The sequence below is a fragment of the Stigmatopora nigra genome, chromosome 9, assembly GCF_051989575.1.
Source record: "Stigmatopora nigra isolate UIUO_SnigA chromosome 9, RoL_Snig_1.1, whole genome shotgun sequence".
In the NCBI taxonomy this organism is placed as follows: domain Eukaryota; kingdom Metazoa; phylum Chordata; class Actinopteri; order Syngnathiformes; family Syngnathidae; genus Stigmatopora; species Stigmatopora nigra.
Genome location: NC_135516.1, coordinates 3,179,982 through 3,206,712, shown reverse-complemented (window position 1 = coordinate 3,206,712; position 26,731 = coordinate 3,179,982). Strand labels below are relative to the sequence as shown.

Genomic DNA, 26,731 nt, shown 5'->3' with positions numbered 1-26,731 from the left:
TTGACTTTGACTATTGATATGTTTTATTCATTTATTGATCGCACCAAGCCGCATGACGGTGGAGTGGTTCACTTGCCTGACTTCGGTGCGTAAAGGTGCCGCCTAGATTCCTGCTGGTGTCAGGTTGATTGTGAGTGAGAACGGCCGTGTCTATGTGTGTCCTATGGCGACCAGCGTAGGGTGCATTTTATCTTCTGCTCAAAGTCATTTGGGACAGGCTCCAGCAGCCCCTGCTTCCACATCGAGGATACGTGGTACAAAAAAATTATGGGTGTATGATCGCAGGAAAAACATTGTCACTCTCCTTTTACAGAACACTAAATACTACAAATAACCAAATATATGAAATGGTCCTCAATTAACAACAAATACAATTTTACTCAAAATTAAATACCTGCATTGCTTTATTCTTAGGGCTTGGTGATACTATTAGAATTTTAAAAAATGTTGTTACATTTATTCGTCACTGCTGACCTCAGAGTAATGCAGAAAACTTACATTTCTGGGATCAAACCCAGGTCCGGACCTTCCTGTGTGGAGTTTGCATTTTCTCCCCGGACTTGCGTGCGCTTTCCTCTGGGTACTTCAGTTTCCTTCCACATCCCACACATGCACAGTAAGCTGGTTGGACTCTCTAAATTGCCAATAGGTATGAGTGTGAGCATGAATGGTTGTGTGTCTTGTGATTGCCTTGCTACCATTTCAGGGTGTCCCCCGCCTGGTGCCCATAGCTGATAGAGTCCAGCTTCCCCCGCAACCTTTGTGATGTTTAGTGTTTCTGAAAATGAATAAATAAAATGAAACTGTTATCAGTTTTAGACTACACCACTCCATTTTGTACAATTTTTGAAGCAATTTGTAAATACCTAATTACCTCCTGAAATGATTGCTTAAAATAGCTGAAATTGAAAGGCACCACTGGTGCATTGGTGCAAATCAAATGCACTCTAAGCTCTGCTATATTCCAAACATTCAGAAACTCGTTACAATGTTGAAATGTGATGTTTGGATATTCAGAGCACGATTCACAGCAACCCACACACACATCAATACACACATAGCATAGCCTCAATGTACCATACTTTATGTACTACTTTAGTAATTAATTCAATACTGTACAATGCAACAAAAATATTATCAACTTTTCGAACAAGTCATGAAAGTTGTGTAAAAGCAAATATATATATATATATATATATATATATATATATATATATATATATATATATATATATATATATATATATATCTATATATATATATATCTATATATATATCTATATATCTATATATATATATATATATATATATATATATATATATATATATATATATATATATATATATATATATATATATATATATATATATATATATATATATATCTATATATATATATCTATATCTATATATATATATATATATATATATATATATATATATATATATATATATATATATATATATATATATATATATATATATATATATATATATATATATATATATATATATATATATATATATATATATATATATATATATATATATATATATATATATATATATATATATATATATATATATATATAAGAAAGGAAGTAGCAATATCTCACTCACGGTTCAATTTTCATGGTAAGGAAATTTATTGTGTTATTGTGAGTAGTAAAATTATTGCAGGAACGTTAGAAATGTTTAAAAGTTCTTGATGGCTTAATCATTCTTAATAGATTTATAGTTGCCAATTAATGTATGATTGATTTGTTTTTGTTGAAGAATAAAAGTCATATTTTATTTTTCCCCCCGCATCCATAGAGGAATTTTGAGAGAAAATCCCCATTGTACAATACTTTGATAATATCTATATCACCACAAGGCTACACCATTCTTGAGGCAATTTGAATATATCAATATCAATATATTATGAACATCCCTGCTGAACAATATTCAATTGGAACTGGTTCAGTTTCTCTCAGAAGTTTAGATTTTAAACTGCCACTGTGGTAAAGTCAGTTGAATTCACTTGACTGGTTAAAATAATTTAAGCAAACATCTGTCATACTGACAGAATTTGGCAACTATGGAATCCCATGGACACATAAATTTGGTGTCCTTGAGAAGGACATCCATCCCCAAAACTGCTCTACAAATTCTTCAAAGTAGACTTCTGCTCCATTGTGGACAATATATGTTTATTTTTTCCACTACTGTGATTAGTAAAGTCCGTAGTCCATATTTCTTGTAGGGGTTTATGTTCAATGTAGAAGATTATTCTACTTCTTCCAAAATAGTGTTTTATTTGTATATATTTTCACTTTATTTAGTTATTTATAAAGGGTGGCTGACCACATAACAAAAACACTAAATTTCTGAGATCAGGGAGGAAATCTTGGTCTCTGGCTTCCCTTATATAGAATTAAAATGTTCTCCCTTTACCTCTGTGGTCATTCTCCCAGTACTCTGGTTTCCTCCTACATCTCAAATCCCGGCTTTGTATGTCAGCTGAAAACGTTTGGTTGGCTCTAGTTGTGTGTGTCACAGGTCTCCTTTCTTCATGCCCTGCTATTGGCTCACAGCCAGTTCTGGGTACCAAGCAGAGAGAAAAGTGAATTGCTAAATGAATGGCATTAGGGTTTTTTCTAAGATTGACAGTAGTTGTATTGATCAGAAAAAATTAAGGCACATGGAGAAGATGGATGAATTGGAAGCCAAATTTTCACCCTTGACAATGGTGTGCAGTATAGTTCTATTTTGGTTCTTACATCAAGGAGGTTATTTTTGTTTGTTTGTCATGTGAAATAAGCATTTTAGTAGCCTTACCCCTTGGCAAAACAATGCAAGTAATGGAAGATGAGAATCTAAACAGATTATTTACTGATGAAACATAATCAGTACTCAGGGGGAGTGTCAGGAATCCAAACTTCTTTCCCCCCCCCAAAGTCCCTGCTTTTTGGCTTTTGCGTGCATAGCAATTTCATAGTAAATTAAACATTGATTATTTTGTTTGTAGCACAATGTTCATTGTCTGCGTCATCCTCTTTAATAAGCAATACAGACACCAGCAGTCTGAAATTCAAATTATTAACACTAATTAGTAATCTTGATCCTATTTTGAGCAACTCTAATGAGCTCAAATAGGGACATTTATGATGTTTGCCTCCTGAGGTCAGTGAAACAAATGCCAGTCTATGCTGCTGGTCAAATAACAAGAAAATGTTTGATTGGTTATCAAAGTATGTGCATATAGCAGTGAAAGTGTCAAAAGTATTGAAGGAAAAATACACTTAATCACTTTCTAATGCAGAAGCACCCAGCGAGTGTAAAGGTGTTTTTCCTCCACCTTTGATTTATTCAAAATACTAATTGATACTAATCTTATTTAGCCAATCACACAATGTTTATTTGTGCTGAGGTTGAAGAAGATGAGCTTTGTCATGTGTTAATGAGACATAGCAAATGGCTAAAATGAATCTAGAAAGTCACTAGACATATATGGCCACTAGGTTGTTTAAAACCTATGACATTACAGGCTAAGAAAAGACCACTCCTACATCTTTAGCTAAACAACCTCAGATGTAAATCATAGTCAGCCTTTTTAGCCTCTGCAGGTGCTTACTAAATAGATCACAGCTAGTTTAACTGCTATTCCATCTTTGACATTTAATTCTAATCCATAGTTATTATTCAATTTCATTATCTGCAGTGGTTTGTTAGGCTATAGTATAAAAGTATGTAGCATCTGCATAATTAATCTGCAGTTTGTTTTTTTTACATGAATCAAAAATAATCGCAAGTTGCAAGTAAATCTATGTATGTGCACACAGTGGAAAGAGACCAAGTGAAATTAGTGAAACGGTTGCTGATTTATTAGGTCCGCTATAATTTTTTGTTGTTATTATTGTTCTTTTTTAAAAAAATCTTTCTCCACATCTGAACAAAACCATGTTCTAAAGTACGTGTACATGTAAACAAATGCTAACAAGTGCCACTATTGTTTAAAAACACACACACACTCGTTATTTCACGGAATTCCCAATCATCCCTCTTTTTATTGACCAGATGTAGAAACAGCATAAGGATTATAAATGGCATTTTAACAGAAAAATGTTTTTTTGTTAAATGAAGAACACGATTGTTCAGTCTTTTAGAGAATATAAATAAAATATACTGAGCAATTGATTTGACCAGAGTGGGTGGCATCTGTTCTATAGGCATTAGTGCCATAGCATACTAACATACAGCCTTGCAGTCTTTGTCAAAACTGTCAAAACCATGACACTGCACAGGCTAAAACCAGCTCAATGCCAAACACCAGGGTGTTGACAATTTGCAGTAGGATTTTGCTGTGCATGTGATCTAATTGTTTACTTAATATGTTTAGGTATAGTGCCTCTATGCTTAGGCTTGGTAGAGATTACTATGAGATCGGATTAGTATTTACACAATTAGTCACAATCTTTGTTTAAATATGCTTCTGAAATTCATTCAGTGGGATTCTAAAGCTAAAGCTAATCGGAGTAGTGTTGAGATGACAATTTTTTCAGAGGCTACCCTCATTTCACCGTTTGAGACTGAGCCAGGATTGTTCATTTTAGGAGATTTACTGTATATGTGCTTATCTTCACCACCTGCCTTGGGATGAAAAATGCTCCTCAAATTGCTTTACTGAGAAGAAAAAAAAAGACAATTTACGCATGGAAAAAAAAATCCACCAGTCAACCATATTATATGCCTTACTATCTGTATTTGCCTTTTTAATTTTTAAAATTGTATTATTTTATTTATTTTATTTTTTCCACTGGAAAACCAGCCTACAGTCATGACTTAGAAAACAATTCTTTTGGTATTCAGCAAATATATATATTTTTGAAATATCTGTATACCCTTTTACAAAACGGTTGCTTCTATACAATTGTACACAAATGTAGTTTGGCACCACAGTAATTGTATTCATTTATTCGTATTCCGTACCGCGCATCCTCGTAAGGGTTGCCAGAGCCTATCCCAGCCGATTTTGGATTCACCAGTCATCCATAGGGCACTGTGAGAGACAAACGGCCATTCACACTCACAATCATACTCCCACCAGCTGGATTCGAGCCTACGCCTGCCCGCACCGGAATCAGGCCAGTGAACCTCTACACTATCAGGCGGCTACACCACAGTAATTTTAAATTGTTATATTGCATAATAAGTGGCACTTTATATATTAAGTGTGTCTGACGCTTCTAAATGAAAAAAAAATACCAAATGATGGTTTTACTTAGTTCTAGTTAAAACAAAACATGCAACATAAATTAATTCATTAATTCATTTTCTGAACCGCTTTATCCTCACTAAGGGAGAAATCAAATCCAACGCAGGAGAACAAGCAAACTCCACACAGGTGGATCGACCTGGTTTTAAACCCAGCGGTACTAGGACTTTTCGCCAAAGGACGTTTCACCAAACGGACAGTTCGCCGAACATACGTTTCGCCGAAAAAGTTAGTGTTTATTATTTTAATAAACACATAAAGGTGGGGATGATTCTCATCGTGTTGTTTTTTGTGCCGAAGTTGAAAAACATACACACATGATCCGGGGGCGTGGTGAGCGCAACGTCCGTTCGGCGAAACATCCATTCGGCGACCTGTCCGTCGGCAAAACATCCGTCGGCGAAACATCCGTCGGCGAAAAGTCTTTCGGCGAATTGTCCGGTCACGGAATACAGCACCCCACTCAAGCCGCCGGCCCGCCAAGAGAAAACGAGATGACCAATCTAAAATTTTAACGAGTTGGCTAAAATCTATTTAACTCAGAGTATATTCCATCGTCTTACTCATAACAGTCTGTCAATTGGTAAGAATTGAAACTGCATTTTCCTATTTTTTTTTGTCAAGGCAGTTATTGAAAACACCTTCAAAATGCCCAAGATTGTAATGTGGAAGAAAGACACTGTGTTCTGTCAGATGCTGTGCCCACTTAGCCCATTTGCTAAAATGGACTGTAATACCAGGCAGTATTAAGAAAAAATAGATATTGCAACACCATCAATTTAGGACTTATCTGATTGGAAGCATAGGCACAGGGAAAAGTGTATCCTCCAAAAAACCCATTTTGCTATGCATAGATATTTTTATATACAGCATAAGTAATTCCTTTGCTTTGTCTGCAATGCCCATAAAATATGTAATATCAGTGAGAGTCACGCATTTGCTTTGCCATGATCCATGTTAAATCACAATAGATGCTTTAGAAATTGCCCTTTAATGAAGGGTATTGCTTCATTTTTACCATGACTTATAATCTTTGAAAGTGAATCCAAAACCCAACTTGTACAAAACAAAACCCTATTTATTTTGAATATTCTTGTGCAGTTTATGGTTACACTTCCATTAAAAAAAATCTATAAGATATTAAAGGTAAACTATGGAGTGAAAATTATCTAAACAAAACTGCTTCAATTGCCCAAATAAGTGTGACTCATGAACTAATAATGGAACTTTCTTGAGAGTGCCATAGTTAGAATTCACAGTGTTTGTTTTCTTCATCGCACAAATCATAAGGCCCAAGAGATTTCCTCCAAAAAGTTTTGTCATGAGCCTCCTACTTAAAATTGTTAGTATACCCCAGTGGCAGGATAACTGATTTGCCAACAAAGCAAATGGAAGAAGTAGAAAAGCCCTGCCGCAGGCTCAAGCAGAGCTTCAATCAACACCCTGGAAGCTCGTTGACATGCAGGGTGTAGAGGTCTTGCGAAGTTATTGAACTTTACTCTCCATGCATCTTCCTTTTTTACCTGCAGCATTTTACATTACACATCTATCGTCATTCATTCTTTGCCTGTCTTTTCTCTTTTCTAAATGTAGGCCTGAGGTTTGAAAGACTCACTGTCCTTCAATTAAGGTTAGCTGGTGTGCATGCCTAATGAATCACAGCCACCATGCATATTTACTGATATCACTGGGATACAGTTATGGGCCTTCATACCAGCAATAAATTCACAACATCACAGCAAATGCTTCGGCATCCCCATGAGCTTGTTTCATTGGGGAATAATACCACACTTGCTGAGAGGTATTCATTATAATCTATTAGGCAGATTACAGAGGCTCCAGTTAAAACACTGCTTTATTTTCCATTTGTATGTGTATTAATTTCTCAGCTTCTAAAATCATCACATCAACATTGACTGTTTTGGCCGCATTTGTTAGCAATTGTATTTTACAGAAAAGATAAAGTGATTTTACAAGGGGTTAGGTGCCTAGTCGCCTTACCCAGCGAACTACAGTGGTACCTCTGTTTACGATCGTAATCCGTTTCAAGACTGTGATCATATGACAAGCTTTTCGTAACTCGAGCGGACATTTCCCATTGAAATAAATTAAAAACAAATTAATACATTCCAACCCTCTGAAAAAGCACCAAAAACATGATGGTGGATTGGAAAAATAGGTTTTATTTCTTCTAAATCGCTATATATTGACAAAGTAATAAATAACGAGTGATTTAATAATAATAAAATGTGTTTAATTGATGTAAAATTAGACGCATTTCGCGGAGGGGAGAGACAATGACACACACGGAGGCGGTGGTGGGGGCTATTCGGGGGAACTTTATCCATGGCAACAACGCAGTCGTAAACGAACAAAAAAAATGTAATTAACTTGGATAACTATATACAGACACTCAACTTTTAATGTAACTTCACACAAAACTGAATTCTAATTTTGTTTTAATCTTTTTTTAACCTTAGTTCTACAGGTTGACCCCACCCGGACGTTTTGCGGGAGTCTTCAAAACGAACGCATCAAGAGTTCTTTGTTCTTGCCTCCCCTTCAAAATATTTTGATAATGACGCATATGAATATCATCACAATACACGTAATCCAAGCTTTAGAATTAGCGTTCAACATCACTTGTAGGTTTTCCTTCTTGATGTTGTGTCCGCCCAGTGGTCGTAGAAATATTTTATACACGAAAGAGATCCAAAAAAGACAGTGCCATGGCCATCTGGCTTGGTCACATCACAAAATTTTGATCGTATCTCGGGCGAATTGTTCGATCAAAATGTTCGCCTTAAGACAAGAATGTTGTATGACGAGTGGTCGTATGACGAGTGGTCGTATGACGAGTGGTCGTATGACGAGTGGTCGTATGACGAGGTATGACTGTATGGGCTTTAAATAAATTATTATAATGTAATGTATTGAAATAGATACATCCACAGCACAGTTACAATTTTACCAATTTTGTTTTAAAAATATATATTTTGACATGTAGTTTTCCACTCCAAGCTATGAAGCACAACTTTAAACATTAAAATTGGCATCTCGCACATGAGGCAACTATCACTGACCATTTGATTGATCCTCGATGGTGTGAAATTTTAAAAGAAGCAATGTGGAGTTGTAGTTTGTATGAAATAATTTCAAGGAATTGCAACAGATGACTCATTCGCTCTATCCTAAAATTTAATATCTGTGATGATTGTGACATTAATATCAGTTGCTGAACTGCATATATTTTACACGTTCGAATATCCGAAGGAACTATGACATTGTACTGTAAAAGATGGATTACAGTGTTCCCCCGCTACTTCGCGCTTCAGTTAACGCGGACGCAGAGCTTCACAGGTTTTTTTTGGAAAAAAAAAATACAAATATTACATTGAAACAACATATATTACAGTTCTTTTGTTAGAACATGAATTTCACTCTCTCTACCCGTATTCTATATGGTGTACTGTATACAGGGGGTAAAAAAATAAATAATAATAATATATATATATTTTTTGGCATTAAATTCAAATTAAGCATTTTGGAGGGGGAATCCCTACTTCGCGGAAATGCACTTATCGCAGGTGGTCCCGGTCCAAATTAACCGCGATAAGCGAGGGAACACTGTATTGCTATGTTATGTCACCTTTCCACTAGAATAAGTATGTCCGCACATTGCGGTACTCCATATAGTAAACTAAAGTACTAGAGTCAATGTTGGAGAATGGAGTGGCAAAGGTTATTAGTTATTTAGTGATTATTTAACACTACAAATTGTTACCAACTTATAAAAACATCGGGTGTATGTGATCAAAACCACGCTTATTTGCACCCAAAAATGACTGCATATTATCACTCAATGTTGTATTATCGGACAGGTTTACTGTATGTTTTTTCCAATTACATTTATTTGCTCTTTGGTTGCACCGTGATTTTAGTATTCTATCTTCAAAGGTTTTCTTCATTATAATTCGATGGAGACTGCATTGAAAATGTAAACAATATATACAGGCACAGGCTCTTTGAGGCACAGGTTTTACAAGATGATTAGAAGTTTCTGAAGTACTTGTCCTTCTCAGCTCGCATGCTAAATTGCCTTTTTGGAACGTCAGTCAGCAGGGTCACCTTGGTGCTTTTCTCTTAACTGCTAAGCTTTTTCCTCCCATAAATGGACTTCAAGGCCATTTGTCGTTCCGTCTGATGAAAAATTGACAGCAAAAGTAGCACAGTAAGTGCTAAGAAATAATTCCATCTAAAGTGGAATTTTCCTTCTTTTAAACAGTGGAAAATAAGTTGATGAAGTCAGTTAAATGTACCGTAAAGTCATTTTGATGATTTTCTTTTACATATATCAAATCTGTTTCAAGATTAGTGCCAAAAACATGGGCACAAGCTGAGAGCAAGTGAGTGCTGAATCTGAGTTACTATAGGCATTACAATACAACTTGTGAGCAAGTAACCCAATGTCTGAAAGGCGACCCATTTTTCTCTGCTACAAGGGACCTCTGGTCCAGCTGTGCTATGAATCCACACCTAAGCTTTACAGTGCATTTTGTAACCGCTGAATGGCAGTTTGAAAGTGTCTGCTTGCATATGTGCTACATCCCTAATGACCACTCGGGAGGGGATATCGCCGAGGGCTTGAAAGAAGGGTTAAATGCCTGGAATCTGAGCGAAGACCAGCTAGTTTCTATTACAACCGACAGCAGTATTTGTGTGTGTGCGTGTGTGTGTGTGTGTGTGTGTGTGTCCCTTATTCTTACTAAAAGTAGTTAGCTAAATTTTTATTTTCATGCAATTCTTCTATCTTACTATATCATTGTATGAAATATAAATATGACATACTTTTCGTTTCAGCTTTTTAAAAATGTATTTTACAATTACATAATTTGGCAAAATGCATAGAGGTCTACATTTGAAAACTGAATATATCTCATATGCACATTGTTTATTAGTGCGTTTATCAATCTATGGCAGCAAAAAACAAAAATAGAGCCATTTTGGCCAGTGAGTCCAACCCAGTTCACAACGAACTCTTGGAATTCTGAATCTTTTACAGCTCTGCACACAACTATGCACAACTGAGCATCATAGTAAATCATTACTGTCTGTGGCCCTCAACCTTATAATGCTGCACTGTAGTCAGTGTTTACCACTTTTTTTAATCTGGTTTCATCAATTTGCAATAGTATTTAAAATAATATTATTTAAATCACATTTTCCATATTTTTGTGTGTTGAAGTACATATAAATTACAAATCTACTTACAAAAAAATTGAAGTTAGAAAAAAGGTTTCTGGAACCATTTAATTTTGTAAGTAGAGATACGACTGTAGCACTAAATACTAATTTGTTAGTGTTCTTAACGTCAGTCTTTACGTGCAGCCAGTCCAAAAATTATTCATTTTCATTTTAATTTAAAGTAGATTTTAGTATTTTACAAAGGGGGTCAATTAACATGTAACCCTGTTACATTTTCAAGCATGTCCATGACACATTAGAATGCTTACATCTGGGAACAGGAATACATTTATGATGTTGGAACCCATTACGAAGATGCTTGAATGAAAGTGGAACAGGGATTAACTCCCCAAATCTACTAACATTTCTTCTCCGCACACAGTAGATTAAATTATTTTCTCTATGCGTGGCTCTACAGAAAAACAAATAGGAAGACCAATGGAACATAACAGAAATAGTCATTGCTATTCATTGCAGTATAGCAAAATGTTTTAGAGATTGTTTGGTTCAATGCACCAAACGGACTGCCTTTTCAAAGAGTTAACGTGTATGTTGAATTAAGTCAACATGAAGATGAAACCGTGCTACAGAAGAGCAGCAGGGTTTTTTTTGTTAATCCTTGCTTTTTTAAATTTCACTCTACATTTGAATAATGCTCATCTGGTTGGTATACATTTCTGCCCATGTTGAGTGCCCATAGTAGAAAGATGACTTGTGCTTAGGTTAACTCTTTATATAGTAGAGCGATGGCATATTTAAGACTCATCAGGTGATACATTGCTTAACATCTGCTTTAATTTTTTAATAAGCAAAACATGGTGGTAGAGGTCCAACATTAAATCAATAAATCATCAACTAATCTATTATGTAATGTTTTGGTAATGATGAATTATTTGGAGAATGTAAAAATTGTTCAAAATTGTTCAAAATGTTGAACTTTTACCTTCACAACAAAGAATATTTGACCCTATTTGCCAACTTTCCCTGAAGCAAGCTGATTATATTTGTTCATTCATTCATCTTCCGTAACGCTTATCCAGACAAAAGTTGCAGGAATGCAGGAGCATATCCCAGCCGAGCACAAGCAGCAGACGGCCGACGGCCTGTTTGGTTGCCAGGTTATGATTAAGATTATTTTGTGTTCATTCAAAATGAAACCCTTTCTAGAAATTGATTTTACTTTGGAAAACAATGACAAAATATTTGCTGATTTTCTGTGGAATTTATATTTATATATATATATATATATATATATATATATATATATATATATATATATATATATATATATATATATATATATATATATATATATATATATATATATATATATATATATATATATATATATATATATATATATATATATATATATATATATATATATATATATATATATATATATATATATATATATATATATATATATATATATATATATATATATATATATATATATATATATATATATATATATATATATATATATATATATATATATATATATATATATATATATATATTTTAATCCACACAAAGTGCTAATAAAAAATACCTACAAAAACCTGACAACCATCATTATATTAATTTCACTTTTCAATTGAGTCTTGGTATTCACAAGACACAATTAGCCATATTGCGTAAGCAAAAGACACAATTAGCCATATTGCGTAAGCAAAAGACACAAATATGTCTATACATTAACCAATGAACAACCTAAAAATAATCTTGATGAGCACAGGTAAAGTATAAGCCATTTGCACCGTTTTATTCAAATATTTTACACTCTTTAGACAACTGTATCATATCGAGAAATCATTTTTTAGAATGCAAACCTTCCTGAAACAGTTTTGAAGCTGCTCACATTCAAGCCATGCTTTCAATATGACCTCCGTGTTTTGTTGTTTGGATTCATCTGCGTAATCACATTTACAAAAACTCAGCAGGATTTAGACTTTGCTCGAGTAGAATTTCTAATCATAGTCAGTGGGGTCAGTCTCTTTGAATCTCATCAAAAAGAATGCTTCATGCATCCCACACGCCTGCTTGCACAATCTGCTGTGAGCTCAGATCAACTTGAAGCGGTCCACTACTACCTTTCCCCTGGATCCAGTCTCTCATTCAAATTATTATTATTATTTTCGTTGTGAATTTCTGGTAAAGTGTATTTTTATATTATTCTTATTGTAAATGTGTAAATATCTGCTGACAGCTGTGCAAACTTTTTGCATTAACACATGACCACATAGCAGGTAAATACACAAACATTACTTGAGTTTATGTCTAAAAAGGGATTTAAATTTGGTTGTTTCCTGTACAATAACATTCAATTTTGCCTCTGGAAACAAGGATTAGTGCGTACACGTCTCATTTTTCAATGCATTCTGTGTGGTTCGACAATCAAGACGATAGTTTATTATATGATCCTTGATCTATTGATGCAGTGATTCTTCTCACTTGATTATTGTAAATTTAGGGTTTACACAATCAATAGGGAATAGGCAGCCCATTCCTTCCCATTCCTTTTTCAGCTAGTAATAGTTTTTACACAATTGAGGAAAAACTCTGAAGTCAATTATCCTTATCGCCATGCCCTCTAACGCCCGGCATCTACGTCAATTGTTATCTTTGTCTCAAAGGAACAGTGTTAAAAAACAGATTACACTGGACATTGCTATTGATACAAGGTATGATATAAATGATGAATGATGATAAAATACAAACATTTTGGGATTTCAACATAGGTACACCATTTAAATGTATGTACTTTATCTATAAATGATACATGTTCATAAATATTCATTTAGGGGTAAATTACTCCAAAGCTGAAACCAGCAAACAGCTGCTGAAGTCATAATTTCCTAAAAATATATTGATGTCTTAAGTGAAATTACAACACGTGTAATAAATGATATAAATCAGAAGCACCGAGCCGTAGCCTGAAAATTCCATGTGTTTTGGGGGTGTTGGTACTAGAAAACGTTTTTATTTGCCTTCAAATTCTCAATTTCTCCCTCCTCATGAATGACATTTAACTTTGACACAACACAACCTCTCCTCAGGGTGTCTAAAACAGAGTACGTTTTCTAAACTACTCTTTTTGAATGTATTCATCACAGTATTTTAATAATTTTGCCTTAATAACTCAATCATTATTGTCCTATCTAATTCATGGAAATATTCCTGCAGAAAAGCTTTTTTTCTTTTAAAAACCAAGCACAGTTACAGGACGTTTTTGACTTAGTAAAACAGAAACAAATAATTTGTTACAAACAGGCCTATTACAAAGTACTTTGGATACCAAAACACCTAATATCCACAAAACATCCTTCAATTCTAGCTATTAATAAATAAATAAGACAATACCACATTTAAAAATGATACGATTCCCTAAAGACTTTAATGAGCACCCCAATCTCATTGGACAATTGTGCAAGGCTTTCATTCATTAATTCTTTGCAGCTGGTTTTGTCTAGATTAATAAACAGTTTGCTTTGATTCATTTTTTTATCATTTTCTTCTTTCTTTTTTCCCCTTTTTTTATTTGTGTCTTTATGTTTGGATCCATCTTTCAACAGCTTGCCAATTACAACAAGCTCTAGGTATGTCCGTTAAACATAGCTTTGGTTAAATGGCATAATGCAGTAGATTATTAAAGGGCTTGTTATTTTCCTGTGATTCTTGGTCTTAGGTATGTTTTTCTCTTGTTCGCTGCTGATGAAAGTTGTAGCTGGCAGCCATTTGCCATTCCATTGTTGCCCTGACAATAGCAACTGCAGAATTCCGTGACCGACCGTTGCGAAAGAAGTCAAAGAGGCTCCAAATGATGCACCAGGACATTAAAGGTTGATTGTGGTAAAAAAAGAAGAGGAGTTGGTCTTTGATGGCTATTGATGATCTGTGCTGTCCTGGTTATCGTCTAGAGAGTCTTAATGTTTGCTGTCGAACAGGTTAGACCACTAAAGGGTTTATTCCATAGTTTCAAACAAGCAACTTAATCTCCAGTAAGCCTGAGTTTGGATTTAGGAACCCCCCAGGACACGTTGACCTGAGGGACTGTTACAAGGTTCCGTTGTCCGTGCTTAAGGCCTGGACCTTTAGTAGGTTGCTTTCTTAAGCAGGACATGTCAGAATTTATCTGGAGATGTTATAAGGAATTGAACTGTCACTTTGTTATTGCCCACATGTCACCTTCACAATCTCTACAATCGCCATGCTGTTCCAGGGACGAGATTGTCCACATTTTATAAGGTGGCGACTTTCTTTGCATTTTCAAATAGCCTAACATTCATGTGTATCTTAACTTAAAGAGACTGCAGTTTGTTTATTTTTCTAATATTGTCTTCTTAATGATGCCCAAAGTCAGTGCTGCCCAGTGGGCTTGATTTCATCCAGCATCAAAGAACGAACTATCTTTTACCGTTTTCTATACTATTTTCATGAAGCCATCTGAGAATCATGTATGGGTGTTCAGACTAAATGTAAAACAACAATCAAAGATGCACTAACATCTACAGTGAACGAAGATGTGTCCAGATTTTGGCTGATATTACAGACAAGCAAAAGAGCCCGGCGTTGCTTGTTGACTCGAATTGCGGCAGGTTTCCTTGTTCGATGTCTGAGCTCGGTCTTCCTGGCAGCCATTTCCGGTGGATGTAAAGGTGGAGGGGGAGCGCAGTGCATTAGTGTTTTTAATTTAAAAAAATATATATTTTATTGATTTTATTTTCCGTTATGAGGCCGCTGATCCTGCGAAATATTGCGCCGATCTTCCTAAATTTATATATAAATTTAGAAGACAGTTATAAAAAAATATTTTTTTGAAAAATGGGTTAGATGAAAAAGAAAAATGTGAATGACATGCATAGCACAGCAAACGTGAATACAATTATGTACAGGTCTATTGAGCTTGGAAACACCATCGTCGCCATCATGTCCAAGCGAGTACTACCTCGGACGATTTTTCAAAAAAATTAAGATTCTTTTTCAATTATCGATTTTTGATACTTATCGGAATAATTTCGATACACAACCAAGTTCAGAACACTCACTGGTGTTTAAAGTACAACCATGCAAACTTTTATGAAAATCGGTCGACCCGTTCCAGGGAACCGAGGGTACGGACAAACCTACACACAAATTTACATTTATAAATGAGTGTAGATTATTAACAGTCAATAATTATGGTGGTAAACATATCAAACACTTCTGCTTTGTATAATACAGTATATATATCATTGAGTGGAAGCGTGCTTTATGTTTAGCAATATTATTAGTGCCAATCCTTTTTTATACATTGGTGATATTTTGTTTTTCTTTATCCACCTACTGGATGTGGTAAAACTGGTGCACTTAGCGGGGCATGCTCAAAAGACAAAGGGATCAGGTCCCCAATTTACACTGCAGAGGTACCTGACTAACTTTACTTAATCTCTTCATGAGGTCATCTTGTACTTTATTGTGCATGCCGGCCTTCCGAGTGTGATGTGAGGCGTTTGCAATTTGTTGTTGTTGTTGTTTTTGTATTTTCATATTAAGAATCATTTTAAAAACGCTCACCTGCATTTGTTGTGCTATGGGCACACTGGGATTTTGCCAAAATTAGTCAAGCTATTTACACATCCATTATAATCTCCCCTATTTCTTAATTAAGAAGTTTTATTTTTCTAGTCCAGCCAGGTGAAGGGTGCCTGCCTCACAGTTCTGCGCTCAAGGCTTCAATCCCCAGTGGGTTCTGAACTTTCTGTGTGGAGTTTGCGTGTTCTCCCTGGGCCTGTGTGGGTTTTCTCTAGCTACTCTGGTTTTCTCCCACATCTCTAAATATGCATGTTACGCTGGTTGAACACTGTAAATTGCCACTCGGTATGAACATAAATGGTTGTCGCTCCCTTTGTGCCATGCAATTGGTTGACAATCAATTCAGCATGTCCCCCACCTGCTGCTCATAGTTGGTTGGGATAGGCTCCAGCATCCATGGAAAATATATGAAAGAGGTTGTTATAATTTTTTTTATGACAGCTTTGGATAAGGAAACAATTATTTAATTACAATGTGAAAATTAAAGTTTTCAACACAATTTATGTCTGTTTCAAAGCAATTAGTTTGAAATGAAGTTGAAAGTTAAGCATTGGCCAAATCAATTACTTGACCTGAATTCAATTGAACATTTATTTCATGTGCTCTCATCTGTAATGTCCTTACTTTAAAATTTGTTTACTTAAAATAAGATTCAAACAACAAATATAATGTCATTGGAAACCGAGTACCAAAAGAGCAATGCGTATTCAGGATTGGAGAGGATTAATTGTGGATTACTGATTTTATTCTTTGTAATCCTTGTTTGAATATATAAGTTCAGGTCCATCCTATTTTTGAGGTATGGGCTTGAAACTATTTTGCAAATCTTTGTGGTTACACAACAATTTTAACTAAGCTTTTGTCATAGAGAGAAGAAAAAAAAACATTTTGGACTGGGTACCCTGAAATAGGTCTTTTTATGGCTTGTTGGGGGAGTGTAATGTTTTGTGCAGTGCTGGATGAAAATAATATATTTCACTAAGAGTTCCCTATTTAATATGAAGTCTGGGCTTTTTGCTTTGCAGTTCTGTCTAATCACCCTCTTGCTACTGCCACAATGTAATTTCCCGAATACGGGATGAATAAAGTTATCCAATCCAAGTCATGTGGTGGGTTAGTTGTTTTACATCCGTATGTTGACTCAATCTACTTGGATGTGTATCTACGGGCTATCTATGAATTAGTTTTTTCATGCGGAATTCCAAAAATTTAGATTACTTAATGCTTCTTATGTTATTTAAAGTAATATAGTGCACGAAGTAACCAACTCATAGACTAAAATGCTCTGTATGGATTACTGTTTTCTCACAGTGTATGACTGCATGAATCAGTGTGAACACGTTTTGTGATGCCTTTCTGTTTAAGGTGCTATACAATCACTCATTTTTTCACAAAATTTAATCTACATCTCATTTTATCTCCATTGCTTCAGAGATATCTGGGAACTCAGAGGACATCCCTTTGGTGCGATGGAGGCAGCAGTGGCTAGAGAACGGCACCTTGCTCTTTCACATACACCATCAGGATGGCAGCCTAAGCCTCCCTGAACCAACTCAAGACCCGGCAAACACCTCTACTAAAGAGGAGCTCCGCATCCTGCATATCTCTGTGATGGTAAAGTTATTATTTGCAGGTAGAAACATGGATGTTTGGGACATAAAATACTTATATTTATCAATAGAATAAATAAGCGGTACAGAAAATGTATTGGTGAATCGAAATATATTTTTTATCCTATACGGCCCTTTGGCCGAATGGTTAGCACGTTGGCCTCACAGTTTGCATGTTCTCGTAGTTGTCTCCAGGTACAGTCGTACCTCTACATACGGGCTTAATTCATTCCGGTACTGAGCTCGTATGTCGATCTTCTCATAACTCGAATGGACGTTTCCCATTGAAATGAACTAAAAACAAATTAATTTGTTCCAACCCTCTTAAAAAACACACAACAAACACATTAAAATTAACTTGGATTAATATATACATACACACTCAAACACGTTTAAAGTAACTTTACAAAAACTGAATTGTTATTTTGTTTTAATTTTTTTACCTTCACCCTTCACCTTTCCACCCTCACGTTCGCTATCGATGGCTGTTTGCTGTTGTTTTCCCTTCAAAATATTCAAAAAATTATGCACACAAATGTCCTCACAATAGGATAACGCACGGCCACTTGCCAACGAGAAGTAGTCTTGAACGAGCGATCGCGGGAGCTAACAGACTAAGGAAGGGAAAACAGGAAATGCAACAACTCAGCCTACCCACGAATTGATTGTGGATAATGAGGTTTTATTCTGAGAAAGGGTGCCATTGGCTATCAGTGCTGTGTGCACAAGTATACTTTATTACCCAGAAAGCCCTCTTTTTGCCCACACATGCGCGTTGTGCATTTTCGGATCCATGTGTAGGAGAAACTCGTCTGAAGAAATAGTTCAGTGTTCGTAGATATCTGTTATACACAAAAGAGATGTGACAAAAAAGACAGTGCGCTACAATGATAAACAGCCTATCATGTCATGGCCACCTGGTTTTCTCGCATCTCGAAATTTTTCTCGTATCTAGAGATAATTATTTGCTTGAAATATTTCCCGTAACTAGAGATAATCATTTGCTTGAAATGTTCCTCATATCTCGAGCATCTCGTAGGTAGAGCTGATCGTATGTAGTGGTACCACTCTACTCAAATTTCTTTGCGTAGCCCAAAAACATGCATGGTAGGATGTTTGAACACTCTGAATTGCCTCTAGGTATGAGTGTGAGCGTGAACGATTGTCCTTCTTCTTGTGCCTCTGTGATTAGCTGGCCACCAGTTTGGAGAGTCTAATGCCTGGTCCGAATTCAACTGCAGGTGGAATAGAATCTTTTTGAGGTGGAATCACAAATTTTGTCTTTATCATTTGCTTATATTATGTGGTAGGAAGCAAACAAGTCCAACAGATTTCCCACTGGATCTTTATCTGTCAGTTCCTGTGCTCTGTTCATTCTGTCTGCTGTTAATATTTATGTGTTTCATATCTATATAATATCAAAGTCAAAGCTGAAAAAATGTGTTCCTTGTGCCTTAGTTGTTTATGCTGGAACACATTTTGAGACATTGGTGTGAAGCCTATCCCGCTGCTCTGCCACCTGCCACAGTACATGAATTCACACCACATGTAGTGCGGGATGGTCGGAAATAAAATAGGAGTTAGTTTTTCTCTCGATCTTAACCTCTGATTGTAAATGATCTGTTCCCTATTTCATATTACAGGTCCACCAATAAATCTTGCACTTATATACTTATATAATTCACAATGTAGATTTTAAAGGTCTGCAATTTATCAAACCTTATCTGTGATGTCGACAATATACAAAATGAATCTTGAGATTGCAGTTTTCTGCTTGTGCCCAGGGAACTGAGTATTTATTAGATCTTAGATATGCCATATCTAGTCCCAGTGCCCTTTTCCAGCCCAAATACATTGTAGTAGTGCTTTGATGGATGATCTGTATTTGAAGACATTGAAAGTATATTATAGCTGCATATAAATATCATTAGTCAGCTTCTAGAGAATTTTGCCAGGAGCCATATCTCCTCACAAGAGTCTGCGAATTCAGGCTTTGACACAATGACCTTCAAATACACACCTGACTTAGGGAATAACAACTTGATAAAGCTAAACACATAGTAAGAAAAGTTTTTTGTTTAAACGAGGTTGCAGAAGTCAGATTTTTCAGTCTTTAATTTTCACAAATTTTCCCTCCTCTTTCTTGTATTGTCATCATTACATTGACCCCATCCCTCTGCCCTCTTCTCTGGTAATTCCCCACCCAGAAACACCTGCCATTTTGTCGGCGGGGTGTTTTCATGAAGTAGTCGGTTGGAGAAGGATTAGCATGCAAATATGAGCCGACCATGACAACAGATGGACGTAATATTGCCGTTGTGCTGGCAGAATCCTCTGCAGCCTGCCACCCAACTCGAGACCCTGACCTATAAATCCCAATTCATGTTGCGTTAAAGCTCCTTGCGGATTTAAAATATTTCCTGAAAAGGCTTTTTCATGGTTCATTTTTATCCTGAAACTCACACCAGCCACACACAATACATTGTCATGAAGAAGCTTTGATTCACTATCTGTTTTTTTTTGTCTGTCTGTCTATCTCCTTAATCATTCATTTGCCCGTCTTTATGAACTTTGGTTAGTGAGCTTTGGTCATGTTGCTCAAAAAAGTTACTTAGCACAGAACGTGTTTAAGGAATCAAAACAATACCACACACATACACTGCAGGGTCTGATTTAATGAAGTTTTGTGTGCGTGGAAAAAAGAATCAAACTTGGTGGTTTTACTAAATAATGTGTTAAACAATGTGCTGTGAAAGGTAGGCGCAAGCTGTCACGGCTCTGCAGGGCGATGAACGCCTTAAGCAATTTTCACACTGCAACGGGCTGTCGACAAACCAATTCATTGTTGATGTGAAGAGGAGGCAGCAACACGAAATGGCGGTACTGTATTTCAGTACCTCCTTGGCTGCGATGACGAAGTGCCTTTTATTGAATAATGCTTTATATGTGAGCGGCATTGCCGTGATGTCAGAAAGCGGCTTCCTTGGACAGTAGCTTGCGCAGCAATTAAGTGCTATTTTGGCAGACGTGTTTACAGGTAATGGCATGAGGACAATGAAAGAACCCCTGATAAATGTGGTGCTTTAGCCCATGCTCTGGGACAGAAGACAGATGGCTTAAAAAAATATGCCTCCTCAGCCTGAACAGTACTCCAAAGTAGTTTTGGTGGAACTGTAGCTCACAAATGAAATTAAACTCTCCAAGTCCCTGCCAAATGCACAAGTTCCTTTTCCCCCTGTTCCCAAACTGGTCATTCTCTTTCAAGAAAATTTATTTTGCAACAACAAAAGAGACATCTTTATACTGAATGTGTATTTTTCTTATTTTTTTTATTTTTTAATTTTTTTTTCAAGCATATGCCGTCAAAATTCACCAACTCATTTGTCACGTTTTCTTATGGTGTTGTAGTGTGGGCTTTTCTCTCGTTTGTCCTGTCCATTTGATTACATACCCATTAGTTTCACCTGCTGTGTCTTTCCTGCTGACAATTGTGGCCCAGGTGTCTCTAATTGAATACGTAGTGTTTGTATTCAGAGCCATTTCAATAAAGCTATGTGGCCTGAGCAGATAACTGCAGATGCGCAGAATGTTTTGATGTCACTAGAAACAAGTAACCAAAGCTGTGACAAATGTCAACAATGTAACACTTCTACAGTTTAGCCAATGGGATCCTCGCTGACCTGATTATTAGCCAAAACATTGAGTTATGTTATGTGTGCATGCTAAAAAGTGTCTTTTGTTTAGCAACGCAATAGTCTCTTTAGCTAAAGTGTCTTGATGTTAGCACTAGGAATAACACCATCAATCATGACTGTTAAGTTGTTATTTTAAGCATTAAATGATATTTTTTTGTGATATTACAACAAAGAAGTGAATTAGTTCCCATGTCTTGCCATTTGACAATGAGGTACAATACTGTAGTTATGTTTTTAAGAGAAAAAGCTCAGGGCTAGCACTTTGGTGTTTTGACTTTGTTTTGATTCAAAGAGGATTGATTGCAACAGTGTGCTACATCAATCAGGCAAGCACATCCGAATATATCAGATGCCGGAGGATCTTTATTCCAAATTAAAACACAGAAACCTGCAGCTTATAGTTGCTTGTTTCCTTTATATAGTTTTATTTTTTTTAATAATTTTTGGAAATATAGTCAGGTGTGCTCTCCATTTCACAAATTATGGTAATGTTATTGTTAATATATTTTTTGCTGCAGGTCTTGCACCTCTACAAAATATATCTTTAGTAAAAAGTGGGAAAGTTCTTCACTCTTTGCAGAAAAAAAGACATTTCAAGACCCAGTTCAGGATTCTCATCTCTCTTCTCATTTTCTGAACCACTTTATCCTCACTAGAGTCATGGGGGTTGCTGGAGCCTTTCCCAGCTGACTTTGGGCCAGAGGCAGGGGACACCCTGAATTGGTGGCCAGCCAATCGTAGGGCACAAGGAGAAAAACAACCATTCACACTCGCAGTCATACCTAGGGGCAATTTAGATTGTCCAATCAGCCTAATATGCATGTCTTTGGAATGTGGGAAGAAACTGAAGTACCCAGAGAAAACCCACGCAGGCCTGGGGAGAACATGCAAACTCCCCTCAGGTGGACCAACCTGGATTTGAACCCAGGTCCCCCACTGCGAGGCTGATGCGCTAAGCACTTAGCCGCTGGGCCGCCCTAGTTTAGGCTTGCATTTTTTTCTGAATGCATTAGGGTCAATGGGGTTATTACAAAATGGAGCCATGGCATAACACCTATGGCTAAACTCTATTTGGACTCCAGACTCTGTATCTGTATATCTTCAGTAGCTGGTAATAAAATGGACCTGACAGCTTCCTAAAGTGTATACATGTGAAGTAATCACAAAATAATGGGTCAGTAGTTAAGCAAATACCAAACAAATGAATGAATAAAGTGCATGTTTCTGGCTAAGCATTACTAACAAGGTTTTATAGGAAATAGATCCCTGACATTATCTAGTCAGTGACCTGAGGCAGACTGTTGAGCTTTATCTAGTCCCAGCACTTATCGTTTCTTAGCAGATAACACAAATTGAAAAATAAAAAAATAGAAAAAATATAAAGTCGGCCCCACCCGGAACGGACGGCAGGTCCTCCTGAGATGGTCATCACAGTACCACCCGGAAGGAACATGACTTAATGCCTATAATGATTATGTAGCACTTTTGAATTTGTTCACCATAGCCTCGGGCTTTGGTCGGTCACCAACCATGAGTCCGCAAGACACTCGATGCCGCTCGGGCAGAAAAGTAAATATTAACATTTTCAATCTAATCCACACAAGGCAGCGTCAACGCTGGAGTATGTAGATCATGATCCACTGATGCGCTGTACCCTATGGTGGCCAGATCACAGACTTCAATCCAATCTCACCGTGAATATAACCCACTCAGTCTGGAGGGAATTTCTCCAAATCTGTCACTACTGCTCCACCTACGCATCACACACTCACTCAAGTGCTTTTCATAGGACAAATAAGTGTTGCAGCTCAAAACAACAAACGGATTGTAGAGTAGTTTTTGTCAGAATTTCTTTAAATGAAGCATGCACAAACTCAATATTTTATGAGACTGCTGCTTTTGCTCTTTTCTTTTTTAAAGAAAGCCGTTAGGTATATCATTGACACATGGACAAAAACAACCATTCAATATTGGCATTCATAGAATTTTTGTTAAAAGAAACATTCAAACATCATGTAAACTATATTTTTTATCATTTCGATTCTTTATTTTATTGGAAGTATAGCAGCCACAAAAGGCTCACACAGCACTGCATTCTACTTGTGACCTACTTGTGTAGTTATTGATCCATTCCTTCCAGACCTGCTTTGCGCCCGAGTTGTCACTGAGGTCATTGAAGCAGGTGTGTGGATTCTGCTACTTTTATGCTCCAATTGTTAGAATACTGAAAAGCAACAGAATACAATTGGTGCATAGCCTCCTTATTCTTCAGAATAACAAAAATAAACAGCCATGAAGTGCAACCGCAAAATGTATACAAAAGACTGGATGAAAATCACCCTTAAGTGTTTGCCCACCACATTATCCATCTAAACAAAAACCTGTCACATTAACAGTCAGACCTAACAACAATTAAGAGTGTTTGCTCAACCTGGCATATATGTTTCTGTGATGTGGAAGGACATCAAAGTAGCCATAGAAAACCCCAGCAAACATGGTGAGAATATGTGAAGTGAACACAAAAAGCCAGCACCTGGGATTGAATTGTTTTTCCCATAACGGTGTGGTGAATTTGTAACATACCTAATTAGCCAATGCTAGTCATCAGAGTCTCTTTACTAATATTTAAATTCCTTCACTGAAAACCTTTAATCGAGGTTACTTGTGTTTCCACCATTGATGATTGAAATTGTCAAAGCACCCCGCCAAGCATAGGTATGTAAGATAAGTGTGCATCCAATTAAAACTTAAATTAAACAAAAATTAGTTAGGAAATTGTTGCTGAGATGTAGATCTTAAGAGCTTACCTTCACTTCATCCATCTCCAGATTTGACTGATGAGACTATGAAACGTTAAGCTTTTAGACACAGTCAATGGAAATTAATTTGTCATTTGTGGGTAGTTAGACAGAATGAGAACAACTGTATAGAATAATCGAACAATTGCACACTAAAAGGGATACTTTTATATATATATTCACACTTACATTGTACAAAAACTAAGAAAAATAAAAAAATCAACTGAGTGTGCATTGACTTTAACAAATGTTCACCAAACGAGCGTGCCAATAGTAAAAAAGTCATAGTCCCCTATTTCTACCAAACGAATGAGAGTGCCTGTTCTGTGCCCGGGCCACACCTCGTTGGTTTGAATCGCACACTTCCCAAGAACTGTTTGGATTTCCATCTGCAAGGTGTCAAATTGGACCCACATCGCAGTGTCCTTGTAAAACGGTCAGTATGTCATTACATTAACAGTAAGTGACACTGTAATATACCAACCCTTAACATAAGCCACGCCCAACATTCCGTGCTGCGCCGTCAGTGGCTACAGGCTATATTTTTTTCTAAAAAGTCCCATAAATGCCCCTAGAAATTTGTGCCAAGCGGCCCAGAGATTGGTGCTTGGCAATAAACTTAACAGGCCTCCATTTTTGGAAGTTTATCCTAAATGTTGTGCTTTTAGTGGCTGGCAGAGCAGGAAGTATTAGGTAGAAGTTGTGCAATGCGGGTATTTGTGCTGTCTGACAGGTGTCATAATTGAGTTCTGTTTGCCAACCCTGTCTCTTTATTAAGCGTTGCTGACTCGGTGATAGAACACAACAAGCAGAAAAAGGGCCAAAGTTATCTGCTTGATGGCCAAGCTGAATGCTTGTCGCGTCATGGGGGACTTCTTGTTTGCAGATATAACATAGGAAATCAGTGCTGGGAAATGTGAGCATGTACAGTATTTAAAGTAAATACCACTCCCATCATGACAATCACAGCTCGACATGTTTTATGTGACATGTTGAATGGCAGTTGCAAGTGGAGTTGTAGTCGGGGGGTAGTGTGAGCTCCTGCTTGACTCATCAGCTGTCGCCATTTGACTGCCGCTCACATGAGTTTCACTCTGCATCATTACAGCAAACCACCACCCCTTCATGTAATTGATACTTTGCTTGTTCTAGCCCAGCAAGAATTTCGTGAGAAGCAAGTCAGGCCCTGGAGCCAATGATCGGCTACTAGAAACAACAAAAAATGATGCTAACCTAACAACAAGCCTGGAACAAGCACGCTTTCTGTACTGCTTATCTTCACTAGGGTCCTGGGGGATGCTTGAGCCCTTACCAGCCAATTGCAGGCACCAGGGGACACCTCGAATTGGTGGCCAGTCAATCGTAGGGCACAAGGAGATGGACAACCATTTGCGCTCACAATCATACCTAGGGGAAATTTAGAGTGCCCATCCAGCCGAGCATGTACGTTTTTGGGATTTGGTAGGAAACCGGAGTACCCAGGGAAAACCCACGTGAGCCTGGGGAGAACATGCAAACTTCCCACAGGAAGGTCTGGAACCTGGGATCAAACCATCAAGCTCAGAAGTGTAAGGCAGAAGCACTAACCATTCATTCACTGGGCCATTCAGTTTCAATACAATACAATAAATATGGCATTGAATTTGGGACAGTTCAGAGCAGATTTTATTATGACTCAAATTTCCGATTACTTTGATCCCTGGCTAATTTATCTGATAAAATACTGCATAAGTATAACAGACAAAATCCCTATAAAACCAAAACACACTATACATAAAGACAAAAAACAGTATATACACAATAGGGAACGATCACTTGTATTGTTGTACTGTACTACAAATACTACATACACCGACTGCAAAGAAAACGAAGAACTAGAGAAACATTTGGGTTGTTTATGCTTCTGCATTCTCCTCATTGGTTGGTAATGCTCTGAACATAATGGAAGGAAAACAGACGTTCACCAGTAATAGGCATCAGTTCACATGAAAGGGATAGTCATTGTGACACAGCTCAGCTCATCAGTTATTGATATTGATGTTGTGATGCTCCTAAAACCGCTGTTGATAGTATTGATCGCGTAAACCTTAAATCAATGTGACCCTGGCCGCTTGTAAAGCAGTAGCCTGAAACCTTTCTGCCAGAGCAGCTCTCTTTTTAAAAAGCCATCCGACCGAGACACCCAAATCCATAACCTCCCCAGTTTTCCCCACGGGCTGTGAGTAATTTTGACAGGACAAAACTTTTTTTGTTTTTTTTCAATACTTTTTCCTGAATCTTTCTTACAAAGATAACAGCAGAATGCCATCAATAACAATTGCAATCTTATATTTATGGTTCTTAACATAGCTACTAAGAAATAGAAATAAAATTGTGTTTAGTGGTGGCGATTACAATGACAGAAGTTTGTGAAGACATATTTTATGTGTATTTTGGGTAAATGTGCAGGACATTATTGTAGGATAAATGTATCTTGTTTTGGGAATTGTTGCAATGAAGTCAGAAGTCTAAACACATTACTTTTATTAGGCGGAAGCATAGTTTTCAACA

The 26,731-nt window shown here is 36.7% G+C and overlaps 1 protein-coding gene across 8 annotated transcripts in view; it reads left to right on the top strand.

The window, feature by feature from the left end:
- Positions 1-26,731, top strand: part of astn1 (astrotactin 1) — a 199,055-nt gene that overhangs the window by 12,261 nt on the left and 160,063 nt on the right. For all 8 annotated transcript variants that reach the window (XM_077724197.1, XM_077724196.1, XM_077724192.1 and 5 more), the window contains exon 2: positions 17,511-17,692. In XM_077724197.1, the coding sequence (XP_077580323.1) occupies positions 17,511-17,692 (182 nt within the window). The remainder of the gene's footprint in view (positions 1-17,510; positions 17,693-26,731) is intronic.